The sequence below is a fragment of the Gossypium raimondii genome, chromosome 11, assembly GCF_025698545.1.
Source record: "Gossypium raimondii isolate GPD5lz chromosome 11, ASM2569854v1, whole genome shotgun sequence".
Classification (NCBI taxonomy): domain Eukaryota; kingdom Viridiplantae; phylum Streptophyta; class Magnoliopsida; order Malvales; family Malvaceae; genus Gossypium; species Gossypium raimondii.
In genome coordinates, this window is record NC_068575.1 from 58730379 (window position 1) to 58752658 (window position 22280).

At 32.8% G+C, this 22280-nt stretch overlaps 3 protein-coding genes and 1 pseudogene across 7 annotated transcripts; 3 read left to right on the forward strand and 1 right to left on the reverse strand.

The window, feature by feature from the left end:
- Positions 1–562: 562 nt before the first annotated feature.
- LOC105802309 (serine/threonine-protein kinase ATG1t) lies at positions 563–3575 on the reverse strand. 2 transcript variants are annotated; one of them, XM_052623982.1, is made up of 8 exons: positions 3224–3575; positions 2577–2694; positions 2428–2486; positions 1772–1836; positions 1499–1592; positions 1307–1387; positions 1118–1220; positions 563–1021 (listed from the first exon to the last, which is right to left on the reverse strand). In XM_052623982.1, the coding sequence occupies exons 1-8, from the start codon at positions 3485–3487 to the stop codon at positions 945–947; spliced, it is 861 nt and encodes a 286-aa protein (XP_052479942.1). In that variant the 5' UTR covers positions 3488–3575; the 3' UTR covers positions 563–944. The 2 variants fall into 2 exon arrangements, with proteins under 2 accessions (XP_052479942.1, XP_012489331.1); XM_012633877.2 differs by having other exon boundaries at positions 1118–1229.
- Positions 3576–5480: 1905 nt separating this feature from the next.
- Positions 5481–8539, forward strand: LOC105802303 (actin-7-like; annotated as a pseudogene).
- LOC105802304 (actin-7) lies at positions 5481–16491 on the forward strand. Of its 2 annotated transcripts, none has more exons than XM_052624045.1 (5): positions 5481–5632; positions 13078–13148; positions 14902–15295; positions 15387–16000; positions 16075–16491. In XM_052624045.1, the coding sequence occupies exons 2-5, from the start codon at positions 13089–13091 to the stop codon at positions 16138–16140; spliced, it is 1134 nt and encodes a 377-aa protein (XP_052480005.1). In that variant the 5' UTR covers positions 5481–5632; positions 13078–13088; the 3' UTR covers positions 16141–16491. The 2 variants fall into 2 exon arrangements, with proteins under 2 accessions (XP_052480005.1, XP_012489321.1); XM_012633867.2 differs by lacking the exon at positions 5481–5632 and adding an exon at positions 12256–12405.
- LOC105802305 (actin-7) lies at positions 5481–22008 on the forward strand. 3 transcript variants are annotated; one of them, XM_052624046.1, is made up of 5 exons: positions 5481–5632; positions 19679–19749; positions 20310–20703; positions 20796–21409; positions 21484–22008. In XM_052624046.1, the coding sequence occupies exons 2-5, from the start codon at positions 19690–19692 to the stop codon at positions 21547–21549; spliced, it is 1134 nt and encodes a 377-aa protein (XP_052480006.1). In that variant the 5' UTR covers positions 5481–5632; positions 19679–19689; the 3' UTR covers positions 21550–22008. The 3 variants fall into 3 exon arrangements, with proteins under 3 accessions (XP_052480006.1, XP_052480007.1, XP_012489324.1); XM_052624047.1 differs by lacking the exon at positions 5481–5632 and adding an exon at positions 12256–12405; XM_012633870.2 differs by lacking the exon at positions 5481–5632 and adding an exon at positions 18834–19000.
- Positions 22009–22280: the final 272 nt, after the last annotated feature.

The window sequence follows — 22280 nt, forward strand, 5'->3', positions numbered from 1 at the left end:
TTTCTTTGCATTACCAACAATCTTCCATTAATGCAAAGTGATTTTGAGATTTTTGAAAACACGAGAGAAAATAGAGTAATACCAATAAATTTCATCTTCCATGTTCATGTTGTTTTTCTCATGTTGTTTTTCTCGAGAAATCATAGTAAGATCAATTTTCAAAAATGAAAAAGATAACACTTATTTATCTTATTAGCTGAAGAGCAAAATGGTAAAAATACATAAAAATCTATAATAATATCTTCACTAAATCCTCACCAATCAAACATGCATTATTTTCGTTGCATTACCAACAGAAGTTACTTTGGATTATCATTAAAATCGTGTTGAAGTTACTTTGGATTATCATTAAAATCGTGTTGAAGAAACTACTGACTGTTCCAACAACTGAAATTCAAGGGTCAGCCCCAAAATGCTGCCGTGTAGAGTTAAAAAGGACTCCTTTTTGCCTCCACAAAAAATTAGGAGAAGAAAATAAATTTCACAAGGATTAAATTCTCAACATTGTGACTACAATATACAAGAATTGTTCTTTCATTGTAATGCACAGAGGAAAGATGAATTCAACTTCAATATGATGTCCAATTATTCAAAATAAAGTGTATAAAGAGCATAACTGTTATGAATACAGTAATGCTATATCAGAAATCATTATCATGCACAAAAACAGGTTACTAGATTATGTATATACAAGTTCATTTATGTTGTCAATACAGAATGCGATGATTTACAATTCGAGAATGTTTTCGGTATTTTCATGTCCGGTTCCAGGGTGATGTAATGAGCATATTCTACAATGGCCCATAAAATTAATAGAGAAGTACATATCGGAAACGATTTAGCTGAAGCACCAAGTTGCCCAGTGTGCTTAACTTAAAGCGTATGAAGATGCCTCATCAGTTTCTATCTCGGGATGAATTCAAAATCTCAAGAACAGGAGATGATTATTTGTTTTGGTTTCCCATTCCCTTTTTTCTTAAAAATCTATGTTGATAGAATTCTTGAAATGACAGGCGGTCAACTGCAACCGTGCAAAAATCCAAGTTACGGATTTTAAGAGAAAATACCTTCAGGGGTCAGGAATGTATGAAGTTAATGCTTAATAGTAATGCTAGACCTGGATTCACAGAAAGGAGTCTTGAACACATGTCGACACAGTCGGGATGTAATCGAGGAAGAATGAGCTTAGAAAACGGAAGGCATGTGGATGACTTAATATTCTGCAGCAGCTGAGGTCAATAGAATTTTTAGGAAACATTAAAAACATTAACGCAAGTCGATGAATTTGTTAGGTCAAAACTCTTACCTGGACACTAGTTCTACCGTGGAAAGGCGGGTGACCGTTAAGAAGCTCGAAAAGAATTGCACCAAGGCTCCACATGTCAACCTATGGCTAAGCCCTAAATTTCAGTATGTTCCTTTTCACAATTTTTGGAAACAGAGAATGAGAGAAATAGATAGGAAAAAGTGTTGATCAAAGAAGAAAAGATGTCATTACCTTCTCATCGTAACTTTGAAATTGTAGAACTTCTGGCGCCATATACAAAGGAGACCCACATACCGTCTGAGCATAATTGCCTGGATCTAGGCTTCTACCTCCAACATAAAAGTGGGGCAGCAATTAAAGAGGAAAACAAAGAAAAAAAAAATTCCACTAAACCTTCTAAAACAATTTTGTTAGGGATCTTCTCAGTTTTGCGGCACAAGTACTAGAGCTAAAATACTATCCAAACTTACCCCATCCTGTAAGCTCCCCTAAAATGATATTTACCTTGAAAGACCAAAATCCGCTATCTTCAGCACCAAATCATCCTTGGAGCCCAAAAGTAGAATGTTCTACTCCAACAAAAGCACCATGGTTAACTGAATTAAAGGAACTATTAATCTGAAAACTTTACTCAGAAATCACATGTCATATGGCAAACGTAGTTGCAAACCATGACTTGCATTTATTGATGAATTACAAAAAATTAAAACTGAGTTCTAAACTTCTAGTATTCTTTGGGGTTGTGAATACACCAACATATCAAGTTCCTTCAACCTTAAAGTCAATTCTGGCACCAAATTAGGGTCACTTATTATATGAGGTTACCCTGGCTAACTCCATAGGTTTACCTCATAACATCCTATGGGAATTTAGGATATGTTGGCTTAATTGTTCTTTACTTTGCCAGTAACCAGCCACAGCCTGCTATCCTAGGAAAAGAAGGAAGCTCTCACTACTTGCAGAGAAAAAAACCAAGAGGATAGGAATGGCCAACTGCAATGTAGGCGGTGCAACAAGAGAGAAATAGTGCCATACGATCACAATACGATAAAAGCTCTTGCTTGCAAAATCAGGGTGCATCCCAGAAAACTTATAATGTAAGGTTACAAATGCAAAATGGCAAGGTACAGCAACGATGATAAAGATAATGCTTTCCATACCTCGGGTTTCAGGTCTCTGTGAATGATATGGTGGGACTGCAATACTTCCAAACCGGCTCCTGCAAAGGAAACGAATTGCTTCTCCTGATATAATGTTTAAATGAAGAAACCTTGATATGACAGATAAAAATAAAAATAAAAATAGCTACCTAGTTGCTGCATGAATCTCCTAGCTAATTGCTCTTGAACTCTTCCATAACGTCGGATGTAAGAGGCTAGGTTTCCTCCAGCACAGAACTCAAGGACCAGGAACAAACAACTTTCAGACTGAAAATTAAAGAAAAATTAGCCCATTCTTATGTGGAAATTAGAGTAGAAAAACATATATACAATGTATTCTAAATAATCAGCACTTGATACTTGACTTTAACGTATTATCTATTAAGCAAATTATAACATCAAATACCAACACAAACCAATTGGTGGAGAAGCATTGCCAGAAACTAGAATAAGGGTCTTATTTAATATTACCGGCATTACTTATGAGCTTTTTCATTTGTTTAGAGCTAGGATTACCATGGTTATACAATTTTTTTAAATAATTATAACATTTGTTTAAAAATTAAAAGGATTGAAATTGACCAATAAATTGCCCAGTCCCCAGCAATCGCTACAAAACAACCAAATTTTCAAGTTGACAAAGTGAAATCGAATCAGTTAATCCATCAAACCGTGGGATTGAAGAGAATATATCAAATGGGTATTCCAGAAATGAGCGGAAAATCATAAACAACCAACTGTTGGAATCGAAAAACGAGAAGAAAGAAAAGAGAGAAAGCCAAAAAAAGGAACAAACCTGTAAAACTTGAAGAAGGCGAATAATGTTAGGGTGATTAACAGAAGAGAGAAAATTAAGCTCGCAATCCAAACAGTTGGCGAGGTGTTTGTTGAGCTTGGAAAGGAAAACTTGCTTCACTGCCACTTCTTCACCGCTTGATTTCGTCTCAGCTTTCCAAACGATGGAAACAGAACTTTCACGTAGCTTTGATTTTAGCAAATAGTCTCCGATCGTGAAGGGTTCCAACAGATAGGGCATGGCAGCCATGGCTTGGGGCTCCATTAGCTTTCCTTCATGTTGTTGCTGCTGTCTATAGTTGTTGCTAGACCTTTCTCGTTGGTTCTTGGCTTGTTCTTGTCTATTTATTGTACTTCCAACTTGACCTCAACATGGGTGGGGCTCCATTTAGAGAGTTTGGATAAAGATATATTCTTGAAAGTTGGGTTTGGATAAAAAATAAGTTCATTTAATAAATGGGTCAGGCCTTCGGTAATGTATTTTTAGCCCGAGCTCGGTCTGGCCTAAATTCACTAAAAGATAAAAAAATTATTTTTTTAATATGTTAATTTTTTATTGTTTTCTTCCTGTTTTGCTACTATTTTACTATTATATTGCTATTATTTTATTGTTATTATTTCGATATTGTATAAAACTTATTTTATTGTTAATTTTGTTATTATTTTAGAGACATTTACTTGTTAAGTTGTATTTATCTTAGTGTTATTTAAGTCTATATAATTTTTAAAATTTATTTTCAATTTGTTGGGAAATTTTTTTTGATATTTTTAGTATTTTTGATGTATTATATATATTAAAAATTATAAAAATTAATCTGAGCGATCCAGTGTCGTAGAAGTTTTAGCATTTTTATCTGGGTCGGGCTTAGGTAAAATTTTAGGCCCATTTTTTGGGCCTGACTTGAGCCTAATAAATGGGCCTAAATTTTTAGTTGAGTCCGACCCAACCCATGAGCACCTCTACTTCCAACACCAAATTTCTATCCTCTCATTAATGTAATAGTGATTTATGGGTTAATTTTTAATTGGAATGGCAAATCCTAAGTGAGCTCCACTGCTTCCCCATCATTGTTTTTTATTATAATTTAATGTGAACAAAATTCGATTCGATTTAAAAAATTTAAATTTTGAATTAAATAGTCCGAATTAATCAAGTTATATTCGATTGAACATGCACCCTAAATAACTAGAATCGAATATTGAAAAATAAAATATCATAAATTTTTCAATGAAACAAAAATCCTAATAATCTTACTACAAATGAAAACAAACAATATGCAATAAACTAACTTACTAATTCAAGACATTCAAATGCAGCTTAACAAATTTGACCTATAAAAAAATGGAGTAAAAATTGTTTATAACTTAATTTCTATAAAAGTAACTTAAAACACCAATTCATCAAATTATTTATGAATTACAATGTCTACCAATTTAATATCAGCTTTAATGGTTATATTATGTTAATTAAATGTAGATTACACATTCTTTTTTTTAATGACATGATATTGTTAAAATTTAGTCTTACCCAAGCTTTCTTTCTGGGGTTTTCAATTAAATCTGTCTTGTTCGAGATGTAGCAGTTAAATGAGAAATAAAGTAAGCACACCAAGAATTTTAATGGAAAAATTTAATAATGTCTTAATTGCTTTGATGAATTTGAGGGTTTTTACGATTTTGATATCAAATTTAAAAACGTTTGATGTCGCATTTTATCTATTAATATATATTTCATTATGATATTTAGGGTGAGTTTGGATGGGTGATTGAGTGTGGTGCGGTGCGGTGCGTTTAGTTTATTCTTTGTCTCACGTTACAGTATCACTACATTTTTTAATCTCACCGCTACTGCTATTTTACACAAATCGTCCATCTAAACCTACCATTAGTGTTAATATCGTTTGTGAATTGTTAAATCAATCAATGGAGATTCGATACATACTTGTTTTTTTCCGAATCATCAAGTTCACATGAATAATATAATATTATGTGAGCAATTAAATAAAATAAAAAACAATATAATTAATAAAAAAACAATATAATTAATATAATTATAGGAATCATAATAAATATATATTGATAGTTCAAGTACCTCATTTAACATTTTAAGAAAATATATGTACAGAATCTGTTATTATCTTAAATATATTTAATAAATTAAAATAAATGAAAAATATTTTATTTTTAAAACATTAAAAAAATATCATATCCAAAAAAAGAAAGAAATTGTAGATAGATAAATACCGGTTTTCTTTCTTCTCTTACACACTGCATTTACGTCTCCAGCAGCTGCACCACAACTACAGAGAAGAGAGTAAAGGGGAAAAAAAGCGTCGTCGTTCTTGCTTCTTCTTCTACTTCGCTCTCTCTCTTTCTCCGAAGTTCCTCCTTCGTTCTTTCATTTATTCAGGTAAACCTTATATTTTGCTTTTATTTTTCTTCAAAATCTGCAGATCTGTGTATTTGATGTTTGAGTTTGATGTTTTGGTTATGATGCAACTGAGATCTACAGTTCTAAAAGTTTCTAAAGCGTTTAGGAGTGTTAGATTTAACTCGATCTGCTCCTTTTGTAGCTGATCTTTACTTAGCTCGATCCACTTCATTTCATTTGCTATTTCTTTATAGATCTAACGAGAATTGATTGTTTCTCTTTGTTTTGAACTTGATCTTCGACCAACTTGTCCTGATTAATGCTTTCATTGTGTAGATTCGATACTTTTCAAAGTTTTTGTTTTAAGAGCTTTAAGACCTCTAATCTCGATCTTTATTTCTAATTGATTCAATTTGTTGTTCATCGGATTATACGGTAGCTTGATTAGATTCTCTCAAATAAATGTTGCCTACGATTTTAACTACTATAGTTGTTTGCGCTGTTTCATAGACAGCTAGGATATTGGGCTGTTCTATTTTCTGTATTTGAAGAAATTAATGTTGACCAAGTGTTTCTGCTTTTTACTTCTTTTTCCATTTAGAGAAACTAGATATTGATTTGTCAAATGTCTTTAATTTAACTTGTCTAGATTAGTTGAAGGGCACATAATACGCGTTGACAAGTGTTTTTGCTGCACTCACTACCTCGATTCTTGTTTGCAGTATTGTAAAAGATGGCCGACGGTGAGGATATTCAACCCCTCGTCTGTGATAATGGAACTGGAATGGTGAAGGTTAGTTAATGTTTAGACTAAAGCAAACCTGACTCCTAGCCTTTAGGCTTAGACAAAATAAAAAAATCCGTTAAAGTGGGCCTAGCGCAGGCTTCTACATACAAAGCTTGAACCCAGCTCAGCTCATTTCTGTTATATAATCTATATGTATATATATGATAGTTAAATATATAATACTATAATTTAACTACAATTATCAAACATGGACCGTAAAAGGGACATGAAGAACACCAAAAAATACTAAATATTAAATGAAAACTATATTTTAAAAAATAGAAGTAGTATTGGTGGATTTGGGTAAAATTTAAGATCATATTTTGGACTAAGCCAAGCTTGTGCACATAGGAATTATGATGATATCATACACAAACCTGGCCCTTTCTATGAACACCTCTAACCCTGAGTTATAAATCTCGGTTATTGTTTATTTCTTTCTGAAAGTATATTATGGTTAAGCTAATTTTGTCTGTAATGCAGGCCGGTTTTGCTGGTGATGATGCTCCAAGGGCAGTTTTTCCCAGTATTGTTGGTCGTCCCCGGCACACTGGTGTTATGGTTGGGATGGGTCAGAAGGATGCCTATGTAGGAGATGAAGCACAATCTAAAAGAGGTATCCTTACTTTGAAATATCCTATTGAGCATGGTATTGTGAGCAACTGGGATGATATGGAAAAGATTTGGCATCATACATTCTACAACGAGCTCCGTGTTGCTCCTGAGGAGCACCCTGTGCTTCTCACGGAAGCACCTCTCAACCCCAAGGCCAATAGAGAAAAGATGACTCAGATCATGTTTGAGACCTTCAATGTACCTGCTATGTATGTTGCCATCCAGGCCGTTCTCTCTTTGTATGCCAGTGGTCGTACAACAGGTTTGTTAGACTTGAAACTTCTATGAGCCTTTCTCATTTTTATAGATATTTTGTAATCATGCTGACACTGGATTCTCTCTCTATTGGAACAGGTATTGTGCTGGATTCCGGTGATGGTGTTTCTCACACCGTGCCAATCTATGAAGGATATGCCCTTCCACATGCCATCCTCCGTCTTGACCTTGCAGGTCGTGATCTAACCGATGCCTTGATGAAGATTCTTACCGAGAGAGGTTACATGTTCACCACCACTGCTGAACGGAAATTGTCCGTGACATGAAGGAGAAGCTTGCTTATGTTGCCCTGGACTATGAGCAGGAACTGGAGACTGCCAAGAGCAGCTCATCTGTTGAGAAGAACTATGAGTTGCCTGACGGACAAGTCATTACTATTGGAGCTGAGAGATTCCGTTGCCGGAAGTCCTCTTCCAGCCATCTTTCATCGGGATGGAAGCTGCTGGAATCCATGAAACTACCTACAACTCTATCATGAAGTGCGATGTGGATATCAGGAAGGATCTCTCGGTAACATTGTGCTCAGTGGGGTTCAACCATGTTCCTGGTATTGCAGACCGCATGAGCAAGGAGATCACTGCTCTTGCTCCAAGCAGCATGAAGATTAAGGTCGTTGCGCCACCAGAGAGAAAGTACAGTGTCTGGATTGGAGGATCTATCTTGGCATCACTCAGCACCTTCCAGCAGGTAAATATTTTTGTATTTTTGGCTTTACTTCTCTCGTGTTATGGTTGTCCGACACTGACGTTTTTGCTTTACAGATGTGGATTTCCAAGGGTGAGTATGATGAATCCGGTCCATCCATTGTCCACAGGAAGTGCTTCTAAGTTTTGTAATTGCTTTTGATGGTGATCTACATTTTGCATTTAGTTGGCTTTTTTTGTGTGCGATGTTAAGTGAAGTCCAAAGTCTGGTTTATGTGGGGAGAGTTAGGGATCATTGTAGGATGGTGTACTTGATATTGACGTATTATTATTTTAGCCTTTCACCGTATCACCACCATTAAGATGATGGGTCCTATGGAGATGGCGGTGGGCGGACAATTGGTGCTTAATTCCTTCCTTACAATCCATCTTTGAACCATGTTGCTTAAAAGGATGTTTGGAGCTGGAGACTGGATTGTGGTGCTTTTTTTATTTATTTAATATTCAAGGGTTTTGAGAACATTAGTGTTAATAGCTATTATTGTACGAGATTTTTTTTGAAAAATTAGAGTCAGTTTGCGGTCAAACTTCTACGGAAATTATATTTAATACCTGGTTTTGGAATATTGTGAATCCTTTTATGCTTTGAATTCATCGGGTATAAACCTGTTTAATTGTGGTGATGGTGAACATGGTTTTGTTTCGATGCATGCTTCAAAATTTGTCAAGTCAATTGTGTGTGAAGGATTATGCGAGCTCCCTTTATAATTTCACCATTTTTGTGTGGAATGGATAGCTCTGAATCAAATCTCATTTTCAAATCCGCATTAAATTTTCTGACACTATTAAATTTAGTCCCAATTTAATATTAATTCTAAAAAAAAAGTTAATTTAATCCTATTTTTAAAAAAATTATACAAAATATATCCATTTATCAAAATGCAATGAACTCTGAAGCGACATACTGCAAAAGTAATTATTTAATCTTGTTAAGGCAAATTGTAACTGCAAAATGTTAAAACATGTGAAGATCTAAAAAGAAAGTGTATTGTCAATTAGAATCTAACATCGAAAAAAAATCAAACATCATATAATTTTCAATGAAAATAGAATCCTACTAATTTCATTATAAATGAAAAGAAAAACGAGATTCAACAAACTAATAACTTCAATCTTATTAATGCAATTTCTGACCACAAAAATGTTGAAATTTATCCAAGCTCCAAAGAGAAAGCACATTCTCAACTAGAATCTAACATGAAAAATAACAAAATATCATAAAATTTTCAATGAAAACAAAATCTTGATAATCTCATTACAAACGAAAAGAAACAAGACGTAATAAACTATTTACTTCAAGATACAATCAATTGCCATTTAAGCTGGATTGTTGTGTTTACTAGGCAGCTTGGCATAGCGGCGGTTCTCCACTCGGAGTTTTGGGTGGTTCTTGCTGGTTTGGATAAAGTTTATGGACAGATTATAGTCGAGAGCAACAGCAGTGAAGCGCTGCAACTGATGGCAGGCATGATTGCTCACTGGTTCGGAGGATTACGGTGCTGCTACAACGGCGCTGGGAGGTCGAACTTGAAAAGGTGCCGAGGGTCTATAACACGATTGGTAATTATATGGCTAAATGGCTATCGGAGTCTGTTGTGTAATGGTGTACGCATGCTGGCTGAGAATAGGAACTATTAATTAAAAGAAAAAAAAATCAATTCATCAGATTATTCATGAATTACAATGTCATTTGCCTTGTGAATTCTCATTATTGTACTAATTTAAAATCAGCTTTGATGATTATATTATTTTAATAACATGATATTGTTAAACTTTGGTCTTACCGGGCTTTTTTTTTTTTTGGTTTTCAATTAAATATTTCTTCTTTAGATATGGCAGATAAAATTTAGTGTTTTGGGTATTTTGAATTGCATTTAAATCGAGGGTTTTCACAAGCACTATTAATTAATAATAAAATGATACAGTGTAAAAAAATATTGAAGTACTTGAAAATAAATAATATTAACTTATTAAACATAATTAAATATTAATTACATTTGTTATTTTTCTTTCAAGTTTTAAATTTTAGGTTTAGGTTTTGGTTTCAGATTTCGGTTTTGAGGTTTTCAATTTCAAGTTTTGTATTTTTATGTTTAACAATGATAATTAATATTTATTTAAAAAATTATTTATATTTATTTTAAACCCTTCAATATTTTTTGTTTTACATATGAGTGACAATGTGTCATCTTATTATTAATTGATAATGCATGAAACCTATGCGCTGATGATGATTCATCAAATATTCTCCTTAAATAATTAAATTTTAAAATATTAAGATTTTAAAAACTTTTTAATATTAATGTTGAATACATTTTAATATATTTAAATTTCATTATTTATTTATATACACTTTTACTTCAAATATTCTAACATTTTGTATTAGTTTTAAAATAATTGTAAAAATTAGATGAAATTCATTTCTTTTAAGGCTTCAAGAGTATAAAAACCTCAAACTTTAAAAGAAATTAAAACCATTGTTTTTTTTTTTGCACTTAATTAGGTATCCGAACTACCAAAATGCATCAAAAATACTCTTTGACTCAATTAGGTACCTAAACTACCAAAATGTATCAAAAAAGCCCTTTAACCGTTAAAAGGGCATTTTTTATGCATTTTGACAGTTTAGGTACCCAATTGAGTGCAAAAAAAAAAATTTATTTGATCTTCTTTTTAAAATTCAAGAGCCTTTTACACACTTAAGCATTCTTTTAAAAATAGTAATAATTAATAAGATTAATTTGTGACATATGTAAAATACAAAGGACTAATAATGTAAATTAAAAATGCAAGTGAATCCATTATATAGATTGATATGGGCGGAGGGACTTATGATGAGAATATGCCATCAACAAATGGTATAAATGTTTTATTTATTTATTTCTCTCATTTCTTGAGTATTTTTGAAAAAATATTTGCTTGATAAAATAACTCCACATCGTCAACCCAAATATTTTAAATGTTATAAGCATCCAAATACACCATCAATAAAAATTTTACAAGAATTATACATATGTAATACATGCAAAACATTAATGATTAGAGTTCATAAAGATATTAACTAAATTCAAATTACATTTAAAATCAAGATTAAATTGAATAAAAGAAAAACTGTGAACAAATGATTAAATTAAATTAAGAAATTTATCATTTCTTTCTTGTGGTATATATATGCCTTAACGAAGATCTCCACTCCATCTACCAAGTAGAAGGCAATAAATGTTTTACTATTTCTTGATGTTGGATGAGTTTGGATGGGCAGTGCGTTTACCTGCGGTTAGTGTAAAAACAGCGGAGACAGTCCTTCAATTTATAATGGTTTGTAAAATCCTTTTATGGAAATTACTATAATCTTGGACTAAAACAAAAAATCTTACACAATATAATTTTTGTATAATGGTTTAGTATGTATTTTTTAATCATATCTTTTAATTTTAGGGATTCGACTTAATATAAGTCATCAAAGTTGAATAACTAAAATATAATTTAAATAATGTGTAATTTATCAATTAATCCGTAGGAATTGGAAAATATTAAAGCGACCTAAATTATTGCAATTAAATAACCTCGACCTAATTATAAATAAAAATACAGTGGGATAATTTCATATTTGGTGCATTTCCTTTCATAAAATGTTTAATATGGTAAATGTACTTTGAAAATGTCTAATTTGATACTTAAACTATCAAAATGTATTTTATTATGATACTTGTACTTTTATGAAATGTTCAATGTGGTACCGGTATTTTAGAATGTCCAATGCGGTACTGAATTATCAATATATGTTCTATTATAGTACATGATGTTAACATTATTTTTGAATTGCTAAATCAATCAATTAAAATTTGACATGTAGAATTTTCTTTTCCAAATCATCAAGTCCACGTGAATACTATAACATTATTGTGAAAAATTAAATAAAACAAAAATAAAAATAAAATAAAACAAATAACTAAACATCTGATTAATAAAAAATTATACACTACATTTGACATTTTATGAAAGTATAAGAATCATAACAAAACATACATTGATAGTTCAAGTGTTTCGTTGGACATTTTAAAAGTGAAGGTACCGCATTGAATATTTTATGAAAATATAGGTACCAAATATGATATATATCAAATATATTTATTAAATAAAGTTTCTTTTAAAATAAATAAAAAACATTTTATTTTTAAGACGTTAAAAATAATTTCACTCGTGGTTATGCAAAAAAAAAAAAGGAAAAAAAGGGCTGATGCATAAATACCTGTTATCTTTCACTTCTAACACATTGCATTTACGCCTCCAGCAGCTGCACCACGGAGAAGAGAGAAAAACTGAAAAAGGGGAAAAAAAGCGTCGTCGTTTTTGCTTCTTCTTCTTCTTTTTCTTCTTCCCTCTCTCTCTTTCTCAGAAGCTCCTCTTTCGTTCTTTTGTTCACTCAGGTAAACCTTTTACTTTGCTTTTATTTTTCTTCAAAATCTGTCGATCTGTGTATTTGATGTTTGAGTTTGATGTTTTGGCTATGATGCATCTGAGATCTACAGTTCTATAAGTTTCTAGAGTGTTAGATTTAACTTGATCTGCTCCTTTTGCAGCTGGATCTGTACTTAGCTTGATCCGCTTCATTACATTTTTTTATAGATCTAACGAGAATTGATTTTTTCTCTTTATTTTGAACTTGATCTTTGACCAACTTGTCCTGATTAATGCTTTCATTGTGTAGATTCAATACTTTGCAAAGTTTTTTTTTTTTATCTTGAAGAAAAGCTGTAATCTCGATCATTATTTCTAATTGATTCCATTTGTTGTTCATCGAATTATACGGTAGCTTGATTAAATTCTTTCAATTGAATGTTGCCTACGATTTTAGCTACTATAGTTGTTTGCGCTGTTTCATAGGCAGCTAGGATATTGGACTATTCGATTTTATGTATTTGAAGAAATTAATGTTGACTAAGTGTTTCTGTTTTTACTTTATCTTTTTCCCATTTAGAGAAACTAGAAATTGATTTGTCAAATGTCTTTAATTTAACTTGTCTAGATTAGTTGAAGGGCACAGAATCCGAGTTGGCAGGTGATTTTGTCATACTCATTACCTCTATTCTTGTTTGTAGTATTGTAAAAGATGGCCGACGGTGAGGATATTCAACCCCTCGTCTGTGATAATGGAACTGGAATGGTGAAGGTTAGTTAAATTTATTTTATTTTTGGTGATAATGGTTAGTTAATTTTTAGACCAAAGCAAACCTGACTCCTAGCCTTTAGGCTAAGACATAAAAGAAAAAAAATCACTTTTAAGTGGGCGTAGCTCGGGCTTCTACGTTCAAAGCTTGAATAGCGCAGCTTATTTTCTAATTTTATAAATATTAAATTTATTTTATTTTATATATTATATAATTTATATATGAAATAAATACATAATATTATAATTTAAATATTAATTTTTGGCTTAATATATAGATTGACCCCTAAACTTAGCAACTTTCCTCAAATTTGCCCCTAAACATATTTTTGAATCACATTAGTCCCTAAAGTTGGCATCCATTACACAAATTGGTCCATATAGTTAACACCATTAGTTTTTTTAAAGCTTAATATGTAGATTGACCCTTGAATTTGGCAACTTTTTTCACATTGGCCTTTAGACTTTTGCTTTTATCATATAGGCCCCTAATGTTGGCATCTGTCACACAGATTGGTTCTTACACTAACCCTCTTTATTTTTAAAGAATTTGTTGATGGGAAAAGCAAAAGAATTTGTTGATGTGGAAAAGTATGAGGGTGACACGGGGAGAAATAAGGGGTGACACATGGATTCATCTTTAATCATTCTTAAAAATTTAAAAAAAAACCTTAAAAATTTTGAAAAGATTCAGAAATTTTTTTAATTTTTTAAAGAGATATTATAAATTATAAAATTCAAAAATTGAATATAAAAAAATGAAAATAAAAGTTAAGTTAAAATTTAACATTTAAAAGCTTAATCTTTAAATATACAACTTAAAAAAAAAGTAAAAAATAAAAATATTTTTTAAAATTTACAAAAAAAGAAAAATTGATCTGCGTTGACTGAAGTTAATTGGGCTTGACCAGCATTGACTAATGTTGACAGGGAGTTGACCAATGTCAACCAGTCAATTTTTGTTTCTTTAATGTTTAAAATTTTTTAATTTTACAATTTCTTGTAATTTTGTAAAAATTTAACCAAATTTATTTATTTTTAAACATATTTAGTTTTTTTTTAAATTTAACTAAATTTGTTATTTTTATTTTCAATTTTTTACATATTCTTTTTTTCAATTTACATATTCTTTTTATTTTTATTTTCAATATATATATATTTGAAGTTTTATAATTTGTATATTTCTTATATTTTTTTAACAAATTTTAATTTTTTTTAAAAAAAATTTAGGAATGGTTAAAGATGAATCCATGTGTCAGCCCCATGCTTTATCCACATCAACAAATTCTTAAAAGAACAAACGGTGTTAGTGTAAGGACCAATCTGTGTAACAGATGCCAACCTTAAGTACCAATATGATCCAAAAAAAGTTTAGGGGACAGTGTGAGAAAAGTTGTTAAGTTCAGGGGCCAATATTTATATATAATAAGGCTTAAATTTTTTTAATCAATGGTAAGCTGCACTCTCAAGGGAAGACACATGTTTGAACATTGGAGATGGCATTGTTAGGTGAGATAGCTACAATCCCCAAACATGGACAAAGACATGAAGAATATTTAAAAAATAGAAATAATATTGGTGGATTTAGATAATATTTTGGACCAACCCGAGATTTGGCACAGAAGAATTATGATGATATCATACACAAACTTGACCTGGTTTATGAACACCTCTAAACTTGAGTTATAATCTTGGTTATTGTTTATTTCTTTCTGAAAAGTATCTTATGGTTAAGCTAATTTTGTCTGTAATGCAGGCCGGTTTTGCTGGTGATGATGCTCCAAGGGCTGTTTTTCCCAGTATCGTTGGTCGTCCCCGACACACTGGTGTTATGGTTGGGATGGGTCAGAAGGATGCCTATGTAGGAGATGAAGCACAATCTAAAAGAGGTATCCTTACTTTGAAATATCCTATTGAGCATGGTATTGTGAGCAACTGGGATGATATGGAAAAGATCTGGCATCATACATTCTACAATGAACTCCGTGTTGCTCCTGAGGAGCACCCTGTGCTTCTCACGGAAGCACCTCTCAACCCCAAGGCCAATAGAGAAAAGATGACTCAGATCATGTTTGAGACCTTCAATGTACCTGCTATGTATGTTGCCATCCAGGCCGTCCTCTCTTTGTATGCCAGTGGTCGTACAACAGGTTTGTTAGACTTGAAAGTTCTATGAGCTTTTCTCATTTTAATGATATTTTGGAATCATGCTGACACTGGATTATCTCTCTATTGGAACAGGTATTGTGCTGGATTCCGGTGATGGTGTTTCTCACACCGTGCCAATCTATGAAGGATATGCCCTTCCACATGCCATCCTCCGTCTTGACCTTGCAGGTCGTGATCTAACCGATGCCTTGATGAAGATTCTTACCGAGAGAGGTTACATGTTCACCACCACTGCTGAACGGGAAATTGTCCGTGACATGAAAGAGAAGCTTGCTTATGTTGCCCTGGACTATGAGCAGGAACTGGAGACTGCCAAGAGCAGCTCATCTGTTGAGAAGAACTATGAGTTGCCTGACGGACAAGTCATTACTATTGGAGCTGAGAGATTCCGTTGCCCAGAAGTCCTCTTCCAGCCATCTTTCATCGGGATGGAAGCTGCTGGAATCCATGAAACTACCTACAACTCTATCATGAAGTGCGATGTGGATATCAGGAAGGATCTCTACGGTAACATTGTGCTCAGTGGGGGTTCAACCATGTTCCCTGGTATTGCAGACCGCATGAGCAAGGAGATCACTGCTCTTGCTCCAAGCAGCATGAAGATTAAGGTCGTTGCGCCACCAGAGAGAAAGTACAGTGTCTGGATTGGAGGATCTATCTTGGCATCACTCAGCACCTTCCAGCAGGTAAATATTTTTGTATTTTTGGCTTTACTTCTCTCGTGTTATGGTTGTCCAACACTGACGTTCTTGCTTTACAGATGTGGATTTCCAAGGGTGAGTATGATGAATCCGGTCCATCCATTGTCCACAGGAAGTGCTTCTAAGTTTTGTAATTGCTTTTGATGGTGATCTACATTTTGCATTTAGTTGGCTTTTTTTGGTGTGCCGTGTCAAGTGAACTCAAAAGTCTGGTTTATGTGGGGGAAGTTAGGGATCATTGTAGGATGGTCTACTTGATATTGATGTACTATTATTTTAGCCTTTCACCGTATCGCCACCATTAAGATGACGGGCCCTATGGGGCTGGCGGTGGGCGGACAATTGTTGCTTAATTCCCTACTTGCTTATCTTCCATCTTTTAAGCATTTTGCTTAAAAGGATGTTTGGAGCTGGAGACTGTATTGTGGTGCTTATTATTATTTAATATTCAAGGGTTTTGAGAACGTTAATGTTAATAGCTATTATTGTACGAGATTTTTTTTTGAAAAATTAGTCAGTTTGCGGTCAAACTTGTATGGGAATTATATTTAATGCCTGGTTTTGGAATCTTGTGAATCCTTTTTTGCTTTGAATTCATTGGGTATAAACCTGTTCAATTATGGTGATGAGCATGGTTTTGTTTCGATGAATGCTTCAAAATATGTCAAGTCAATTGTGTGTGGAAGGGATAATTCCACCGTTTTTGTGTGGAAGGGATGGCATTGAATCGCATATCACATTCAAACTCAATGCTATAATTACTATCTTCAAATTTTCATCAGATTCACAGCGAATAGAACTTCAAATACGAGCCCTCTTTAAATTTAGTAATATCCAAAACCATTTTTTGAAATTTCTTTACTGTTATGGATACCATATTTGATTAGTTATATATCTGACAGATAATGTGATTTAACTAGATTTGGATGGTATATGTTTTGCCATGCCATGCGACCAGACCAGTCTACCTTTTGGCTTTGGTGACAGAAGGATTTCTACTCCCACCAAAACTAAAATGGAAGGAGAATGGTTTGTCCAAGAAAAAGGGGAGGAAAATGAACATGCTGCCTCACTTTTAGGACAAGATAATATAATAATAATGCTAAAACTAAAAACAAGATCCATCAAGCACAGTCAAACAGAGAACATTCAAATTATCTAAAACTATTTCATATAATTTTATCAAAACGTACTAAACTCTCAAGTGGTGTATTACAAAACCAATGATTTCTATCTTGTTAATGCAAATTGTGATTACAAAATGATAAAACTTATCCAAGCTTCAAAGAGAAAGCACATTGTCAATTAAGCGAAAATTTGTAGGCTATAAATAACTATAAATAATTTTAATTTTATTAATTGTATATGTAAAGTTTTTTTATTTATTTATAAATGTATGAATATATCTAATTATTAAAATATTTTAAGCTACAAAATAATTGATACACCTTTAAGGTAGTGCTCATGAGTCGGACCGCTCACCCAAGCCCGAAGTTGCATTTGAAAAATGAGAAAGTTTCATTTTTTATATGGGCCAGACATTGGGTAAGAATTTTTTACTCGAGCCCAACTTGCCCGACCTAAATATATTATGTTAAAAAAATATTATATTACTTATATATATTAAATAATAATTATATATATTTATATTTATATTAAATCACTAATCGGCTAACAATTAAACCATTATTCAAAAACTTAAAAAAAATTACCCAGCTAAATAACCCAACAAAAAATATAAAATTTTAAAAATATATTTAATACAATAAAATATTTATTTGTGTTTTTTAATCAAAGAAAACATTTATTATATTTATAGTAGAGTTTTAATATAAAAACTTTTTAATGTGTTAGAAAATTTTAATTTTAGTATTTTTTGTGCATTTAGTATATTATTTTTTTAAAAAAATTGTATTAAAATAAAAATAATCTAAAAAAATCAAGTATGGACAGGTTAAGCCGGACCTGAGCTTATCTTTCTTAAATTGGGTCTAGCTTGGACAAAAAATAAGCCCATTTTTTTAGTTGGGTTCATGCTTAGAAAATTGGTCTAGTTACATTGGCCCAAACTAAATTTGACTCGACTCATGAACATATCTACTTTTAAGCTACACATGTAATAAAATAATTGGTACACTTTTTAATTGGATATATTCATACAATTAAAAAAAACCCTTTACACCTATAGTTAATAAAGTTAAATTTAAAGTTATTTATATTTATTTTATAAAAATATTTTTTTTATTTTGTATACGAGACAAATAGAATTAAATCATTGATAAACATATCAAAATTTTAAAGAAAATTAATTTTTACTATCATTTAAATTTTATATAATTTAGAAAAATCGTCTTGAATGAATCTGGACTTTAACTTTTAAATGGTTTTATTTTTAAAATTTATTGAATTTTATTTGAATTTTTTATAAATTTTAATAATGTTTTATAAAGTTATAAAAATCAAATAAATGATTTAAAAGAATATTTTTAACTAAAAATAGTTACACTTTAAAACGAATGAATCATTAATCGTATGTTTAAGTTCATTTTAGTAAAAGAAATATATATTTCCTTTAATATTTTTGATGATGTAACAGTACCATGTTAGCAACTATAGTTGATATAGAGCATCTTGTAAGCTCTGTTAATGTCCATATAATATTGTAACTGTTAATATTAGGTAAAGGGCTTATTTGATAAATTTTATTAATTTAAGTGATAAGAGTTTAATTATTTTTAAAAAAAATTGAGGACATTTTAAACCATTATGCGAAAAAAAAAATCACCCGTGGTTATGAAAAAAAAAATGTAGATAGATAAATACCCGTTTTCTTTCTCTTCTTGCACACTGCCTTCTCCAGCAGCTGCACCACAACTACAGCGAAGAGAGAAAAAGGAAAAAAAGCGTCGTCGTTTTTGGTTCTTCTTCTTCTTCTTCCCTCTCTCTCTTACTCTGAAGCTCCTCTTCGTTCTTTCATTTACTCAGGTAAACCTTTTACTTTGCTTTAAATTTTCTTCAAACTCTGCCGATCTGTGTATTTGATGCTTGAGTTTGATGTTTCGGCTATGATGCAACTAAGATCTACAGTTCGAGAAGTTTGTAGAGTGTTAGATTTAACTTGATCTGCTCCTTTTGCAACTGGATCCTTACTTAGCTTGATCCGCTTCATTACATTTGCTATTCTTTATAGATCTAACGACAATTGATTTTTTCTCTTTATTTTGAACTTGATCTTCGACCAACTTGTCCTGATTAATGCTTTCACTGTGTAGATTCAATACTTTGCAAAGTTTTTTTTTTTTATCTTTAAGAAAAGCTCTAATCTCGATCATTATTTCTAATTGATTCCATTTGTTGTTCATCGAATTTTACGGTAGCTTGATGAGATTCTCTCAAATGAATGTTGCCTGCGATTTTAACTACTATAGTTGTTTGCGCTGTTTCATAAACAGCTAGGATATTGGACTGTTCTATTTTCTGTATTTGAAGAAATTAATGTTGACTAAGTGTTTCTGCTTTTACTTTATTTTTTTTCCATTTAGAGAAACTAGAAATTGATTTGTCAAATGTCTTTAGTTTAGCTTGTTTAGATTAGTTGAAGGGCACAGAATTCGCGTTGACAAGTGATTTTGCTGTACTCACTACCTAGATTCTTGTTTGCAGTATTGTAAAAGATGGCCGACGGTGAGGATATTCAACCCCTCGTCTGTGATAATGGAACTGGAATGGTGAAGGTTAGTTATTTTTTAGACCAAAGCAAACCTGACACCTAGCTTTTAGACTTGGACAAGGATAAAATCTGTTTAAGTGGGCTTAGCTCAGGCTTCTACATTCAAAGCCTGAACGCAGCTCAGCTCATTTACATTATATAATTTATAGATATAATAGATACATATATAATACTATAATTTAAACATTAATTTTCTTAATCAATGGTAAGACACATTGCACTCCTAAGAGGAGACATAGATTTAGACCTTGGAGATTGTTGGGAAAGGTAGCTATAATCCATGAACATGGACCATAAACATGGACATGAAGAATACCCAAAAAAATACTAAATATTAAATGAAAAATATATTTTAAGAAATAGAAAATACTATTGGTAGATTTCGGTAAAATATGAGATCATATTATGGACTAAGCCGAGCTTGGGCACATAAGAATTATGATGATATTATACACAAACCTGGCCGGACTATGAACTCTTCTAGACCTGAGTTATAATCTCGGTTATTGTTTATTTCTTTATGAAAAGTATCTTATGGTTAAGCTAATTTTGTCTGTAATGTAGGCCGGTTTTGCTGGTGATGATGCTCCAAGGGCAGTTTTTCCCAGTATCGTTGGTCGTCCCCGGCACACTGGTGTTATGGTTGGGATGGGTCAGAAGGATGCCTATGTAGGAGATGAAGCACAATCTAAAAGAGGTATCCTTACTTTGAAATATCCTATTGAGCATGGTATTGTGAGCAACTGGGATGATATGGAAAAGATCTGGCATCATACATTCTACAACGAACTCCGTGTTGCTCCTGAGGAGCACCCTGTGCTTCTCACGGAAGCACCTCTCAACCCCAAGGCCAATAGAGAAAAGATGACTCAGATCATGTTTGAGACCTTCAATGTACCTGCTATGTATGTTGCCATCCAGGCCGTTCTCTCTTTGTATGCCAGTGGTCGTACAACAGGTTTGTTAGACTTGAAACTTCTACGAGCCTTTCTCATTTTTATAGATATTTTGTAATCATGCTGACACTGGATTCTCTCTCTATTGGAACAGGTATTGTGCTGGATTCCGGTGATGGTGTTTCTCACACCGTGCCAATCTATGAAGGATATGCCCTTCCACATGCCATCCTCCGTCTTGACCTTGCAGGTCGTGATCTAACCGATGCCTTGATGAAGATTCTTACCGAGAGAGGTTACATGTTCACCACCACTGCTGAACGGGAAATTGTCCGTGACATGAAGGAGAAGCTTGCTTATGTTGCCCTGGACTATGAGCAGGAACTGGAGACTGCCAAGAGCAGCTCATCTGTTGAGAAGAACTATGAGTTGCCTGACGGACAAGTCATTACTATTGGAGCTGAGAGATTCCGTTGCCCGGAAGTCCTCTTCCAGCCATCTTTCATCGGGATGGAAGCTGCTGGAATCCATGAAACTACCTACAACTCTATCATGAAGTGCGATGTGGATATCAGGAAGGATCTCTATGGTAACATTGTGCTCAGTGGGGGTTCAACTATGTTCCCTGGTATTGCGGACCGCATGAGCAAGGAGATCACTGCTCTTGCTCCAAGCAGCATGAAGATTAAGGTCGTTGCGCCACCAGAGAGAAAGTACAGTGTCTGGATTGGAGGATCTATCTTGGCATCACTCAGCACCTTCCAGCAGGTAAATATTTTTGTATTTTTGGCTTTACTTCTTTCGTGTTATGGTTGTCCGACACTGACGTTCTTGCTTTACAGATGTGGATTTCCAAGGGTGAGTATGATGAATCCGGTCCATCCATTGTCCACAGGAAGTGCTTCTAAGTTTTGTAATTGCTTTTGATGGTGATCTACATTTTGCATTTAGTTGGCTTTTTTTGTGTGCGGTGTTAAGTGAACTCCAAAGTCTGGTTTATGTGGGGGAAGTTAGGGATCATTGTAGGACGGTGTACTTGATATTGACGTATTATTATTTTAGTCTTTCACCGTATCACCACCATTAAGATGATGGGCCCTAAGGAGATGGCGGTGGACGGACAATTGGTGCTTAATTCCTTCCTTACAATCCATCTTTGAACCATGCTGCTTAAAAGGATGTTTGGAGCTGGAGACTGGATTGTGGTGCTTTTTTTATTTATTTAATATTCAAGGGTTTTGAGAACATTAATGTTAATAGCTATTATTGTACGAGATTTTTTTTAAAAAAAGTTAGTGTCAGTTTGCGCGGTCAAACTTCTGGGAAAATTATATTTAATAAAATCATATTGTGAATCCTTTTTGTTACTTTGAATTCATCAGGTATATTTCAACCGTTTTTGTGTGAAAAGGATAGCAGTGAATCGAATATCATTTTCGAATGGAGTGTTATAATTACTATCTTCGTCAATTTCATCAGGTTCACAGCTATAGTAACCTCAAATTCTCTAAGTCCACTTTAATTTTACTAATAAAATTCAAAACCATTCTTTTGAATTTACTTTATTGTTATGGATACGGCATTTGATTTCAAACTCGAAATACTGTTTAAAATTTTATTTAAGAAAATGAGCTGCAAC